The 5,217-nt window shown below is 18.3% G+C and overlaps 1 protein-coding gene across 2 annotated transcripts in view; it reads right to left on the reverse strand.

The window, feature by feature from the left end:
* The window catches only part of LOC102679431 (alpha-tubulin N-acetyltransferase 1-like), a 38,184-nt gene extending 34,160 nt beyond the window's left edge, over positions 1–4,024 (reverse strand). Inside the window, exons 1-2 of one of the 2 annotated variants that reach the window (XM_006624023.2) lie at positions 3,985–4,003; positions 3,105–3,382 (exon numbers count right to left, since the gene is read on the reverse strand). In XM_006624023.2, coding sequence (XP_006624086.1) covers positions 3,105–3,208 — 104 coding nt within the window. In that variant the 5' untranslated portion in view covers positions 3,209–3,382; positions 3,985–4,003. Of the gene's footprint in view, positions 1–3,104 lie in introns of both variants that reach the window. The other variant, XM_006624024.2, reaches the window with a different exon arrangement.
* Between the last annotated feature and the right edge of the window lie 1,193 nt (positions 4,025–5,217).

Here is a 5,217-nt window from a genome sequence, read left to right on the forward strand (position 1 = left end):
TTTGAGATTCAATATCTTTATGCTATTTATCGATCTTAATATATTGTGTTATAATATTATGTTAAGAAGTTAGAATTATTAATTTATAATTTCGTAATTTCTAAAATTTAATATTAAAATTTATTTATATATATATANTGTATTTTAACATTATAATATAACATAATAAATGTTAGTATAACATTATATATATAACATATAATTTACATCGAAATGATGATATGCTTCATTTTATTAATATTATTCTTCTATATTAAAAAAAATATTTTTTTTATTGCGATTTTAATTAAAATTATTAACGAGGATCAACCATACTAATATTTAAATAATAAAACATATAATATTTTATCATAACATCATGAAATTTTTAGAATATTATATTAATTAAGAATTTAGAGTTATATTTTATTTAAAAATTAGCTTAAAAAATTAAATTGTAATAATATTAAAAGATTCTAGTGTGAAAATGATCAGATTTATTAATTGAATTTAAAGGAAATGCAATATAATTGGAATATTATTTTGTGTAAAATGAATAAGAAATTATTGCTGTTAATAATAAATAAAATAATATATAAATAAAATTGTAATAATTGTAATAATAAATAAAAAATATAATAAATAATAAATAAATAAAATTATAGAATAACTAATAAATTATTATATTTCAAATTTTGAATAATAATAAAAAAATATAAAGTACTTGAAATTTTGGTTTAATTTAAAAAAAGTGCAAAATAATATAATTTCATTAAAATATGAATAATTTGAAATATCGTAATTTTGCAAAAAAAAAAATATTTATTAAAATTAAAATTTTTAATAAAATTTTTTTCTCTATTGTTACTTAATCAACCATAATTTCTCAAAATCTTCGTCAAGAATCATATCGTTACAAATGTACCAATATATAACCAATCATTTTATTTAAAAATTAATTAATTAATTTTTTTATTTAATGTGAACATTATAGAATATTCTATTATTAGTATTTCAAATTAAGTATTTCAAATTATCTTCATCTTCAATAATCCGAATTGGCAAAAATTGTATCAGATTAATATTCTCAGAATATTACAAAATTCATTAAAACTATAAAATTAAAATGAATAAATTAAATAATTTAAAGTTCTGATCATATTTATGATTTCAATGATTAAATATTTATTGAAAAAATTTGTAAATTATTTTTCAAATTTGTAAATTAAATTTTCATTGATAAATAATAAAAATACTAAAATTACAGTTTTTACAAATTTCATTAGTTAATTTTATTAGTTAGATCATTTACACTTACTATTTATGATGTTATAAATTAAATAATATTAGTTCTTTAGATATCTAGTAGTATAGTATTTTAATTTTAATTTAATATTTCAGTTCTTCTATATAAATGTTTTCTGTAGAAATATATCGAATTATTATAAGAATTTTGAAATAATTAATATTAGTGTTACTTTTAAACATAAAAACGTGCAATTAAATTTATCGATGAATTTAATACATATGAGAGATCAGATATAATTTGATTCGCTATTTAGCAAGTGAAAATATTAAATTAAACATTCACTTTTTAAGACAAATCGAAAGAAACTTAAAGAAATAATTATAATTAACAAAAATTATAGAGAAATAAAATGAGCGAAAATTATTATTTTTATTCAATTCTAATTTTTTAAATTTTTTTTAACTTTATAATGTTCATTTTTTTAATAAATATTAATAATAATATTATTTATATACATTAATTTATTTATATACATTAATTTATTACATATTACATAATAATGAATTCTATACATTTATATAACATGCATATATATATATTTATTTGCTATATATATATTATATACTTATAGAATTATATCAGTATATTATTAATACATGATTTACCATATTATATGATATTATACTATTAGGTATAATATTATTAGATAAATTATTATACTGTATGAAATATAGAATTGAATGTATTTGACACAAAATTTAATTTAATTTAAATAATTTAATTTTTAAGTACTAAATGAAAAAAAATAGTATATTTTGTGTATAATATTATTCGTAAATAGAAAAATATTTAAGAGATAATATAAAATTTATTCAAATTGAAATGGATTAAATAATACTAATAATATATAGTTTATTTAAAGAAAAATAATTGTTGATTTAGTAATGAAATAATTTAGTAATAGTATCAAAAACAAATTATTTTTATATGTATATTAAATTCATTGTTCATTATATTCAATTTTAATTAAGTTTCATTTTTTATTTCTTTCTAATTATTAGAGAATTTGTTATATATATATTAGTTATTTATTTAGTTATTATCTATTATATTATCTATTATAATTAATAAAATATATTATAATTAATAAAAAATAATTAATAAAAAATATTATCTATTATAATCAATATATAATATTTTCATTATTTTAATTTTAATAATTTTCATGTATATTTATATTTCTAAAATTATTTTTATATTAAAATTAATATATTCGTAATTAAAAAAATTATTCAAATTAAATCATATTGTAAATATTTTCACAAGGAAATATCTTTAAAAAATTTGCATCACGCCAACGCATGATTGTTTCATTGGCATTTACTTTCGCTATCGATTTACCAATAATATCGGCCAATTTGTTAATTTATTTAAATGTCGAATGAAATCTATCTATTATATTATATTAAAAAAGAATCGATTATGTTTCAGGAAATAATAGACATAAAAATAAATTTAAATTATTATACTTGATATTATTGATGAAAAATGAAAATATATATATGCATATCATATATATTCATATTGCGATATAACCTTGAAGATGACAACTATGATAAATAACCTCTTATAATGTATCAACTTTTTTTCATGATATGTTTTTTATGATGTTCTTATTCGTAAATTTGAAAATATTTATAATATAATAAATGTAAGCAAATACTTAACTTGTTTTTTTCTATTAATTAATAAAGTAAAATAAAAATTTAATATTTTTAAAATAAGAATCAAAATACGAATACTAAGATTAATTAATTAAGTAAATGAAAAAAGATTTAAATTGTAGAATTGTAATAGCAATAATAGAAATACTTACTTTAATTCACGACGATCACCTTTGAAATCTTCTGGAATGAGAGTATGTGTGACCTTGTTGATCTTTCTAGGTAAAAGTTTATTTACGTTGAACTTGAACTCCATCTTAAGTTTTTTATTGCGTCAGTTTTACTGATTTTTATGCGTAATAATATGTTCAACGCACAATCCTTAACCTTTCGACACTCTTATCACTTCACCTTCTAACTTTTTTTTCGAAACTGTCTCGGACGACTGTCCTGAATATGGCGGTCAATGACATCCACCGAGCTAACTTCACTGCGTATTTTCCGGGGGAATTATGATATTTTAATTTTGTATTTCATAATATTATTCGCGTCACAGCAAAATATAAATATTAATCATCGAATGATTGTTTATTATCTAACACTCTCACAGTCACTTGAATTCTCTTGTTGTCACGTATTTTATACTATGATAATTACTATTTTTGTTTCTTGATATCACAACCTTGTACTATGATATTTAATTCATAATGAAATCTGTGTTATATTTTTGATAATACAATAATAACCTGCATTTTTGATGATGACAAATACTCATTAGACTACACGATTTCTCAAATCGATTAGTCTTGCATGAATACCAGATTTACTTCGTGATTGGTAGCTGACTAATATCCATGGCTGTTGTGATGTTTTTTTTTCACTATTACGACTAATAATAAATTGCAAGAGAAATTAGATATGTATATGTAATATGTACCGTCGTATATTTGATAATTTGACAGTTAACCGATAATAATGATCAAAGTGACTAAAATCTTTCGGAAAAGTAAGTAATTTCGATGAATAATTGTATGTTAAAATATTCGATGATACAATTAAAAAGAAAAATTTAATAGTCACACAACATTTCACCTGACGAATCGCTGGAAGTCTCACAGTTTACTGGCGAGTGGTACGTTCAATTTTTTCCTGAAAGCCGCGAGTCGCGCCGAGATGCGCACGCACCTGAGAGCTACGAAGCATGACTACAGACATGTCGACATTTGCTACGCATGCGCAAATATTCTTGTTTTCATAAAAATAATCGTAAATATGTTTATCAAATTAACAATTTGATAAACATACAAATTTATTAATTTATCAAATTAATAATGTAATGAAAATTATTAATATCGTATTATAAATATATATAATTTAAATATGATAAATTTAATTTATAATTTAAGCATTGTACATTTTTAAAGATTAACTAACTAAACTATTTTATGTGAAAGATTATATTTTATAATATATATACTATCTTTATACTTATCGTTTTATATTTCTAAAATTAACTTAATGCTAATCGATTAATTTCTGTTTATTTCGATTTTATTACGTATTTTATTATATAATTCTTTTTATGAACACTAGATGTCGGTAAAACATTGGTATAGCCAATATACAGGGTGTTAATATATTCGTGTGATACTTTTGAAAAATCGATTCTAGAAAAAATAAACATAAAAATTGGTATAAAAAATATTAATTAAAATTTATTTATTAAGTTACAAGCAATTGAAATTTCTAGTAAATAAAATAAGATAAAAATAAAATGAGATCACTCTGTTTCTGTTATACCGCCGCCATCATAGTCTATTATTTTTATCTTCATTTTACACAAACGTATAACTTTTGTTTATTTTGATCTTTAGGATGAATATTAACAGTCATATTGCATTTAAAAAAATGAATTGATAAAAATGTTAAGTTGAAAAGAAATAAAAATCGATTTTATTTATAAGATTTAAATATTAAATATAAATATGTTTTATATTTAATGTTTTATATTATAAAAATATTGATATAATTATTTTTTTTTAATTTTTATCTAATCAATATCGGTATCTAATTTCTACATTCTAAATTATAAGATTTAATATCTAAGCATTTTATATTTTAAAATTAAAAAATAAAAATATTTTTAACAAAAAGTTTATTTATTTATATATTTAAAATTTGATAAATAAATATTATTTATGATGAATATTTCATAACAGTTAAATAAAATCATTTTAATTTTTATTAATAATATAAAATTTTATGTTAAAAATATGAAACAGGAAATATATTCAATGTTAATAAAAATGGATATAATTTACATTA

The sequence above is a fragment of the Apis dorsata genome, unplaced genomic scaffold, assembly GCF_000469605.1.
Source record: "Apis dorsata unplaced genomic scaffold, Apis dorsata 1.3 scaffold_984, whole genome shotgun sequence".
NCBI classification, from domain to species: Eukaryota; Metazoa; Arthropoda; class Insecta; order Hymenoptera; family Apidae; genus Apis; species Apis dorsata.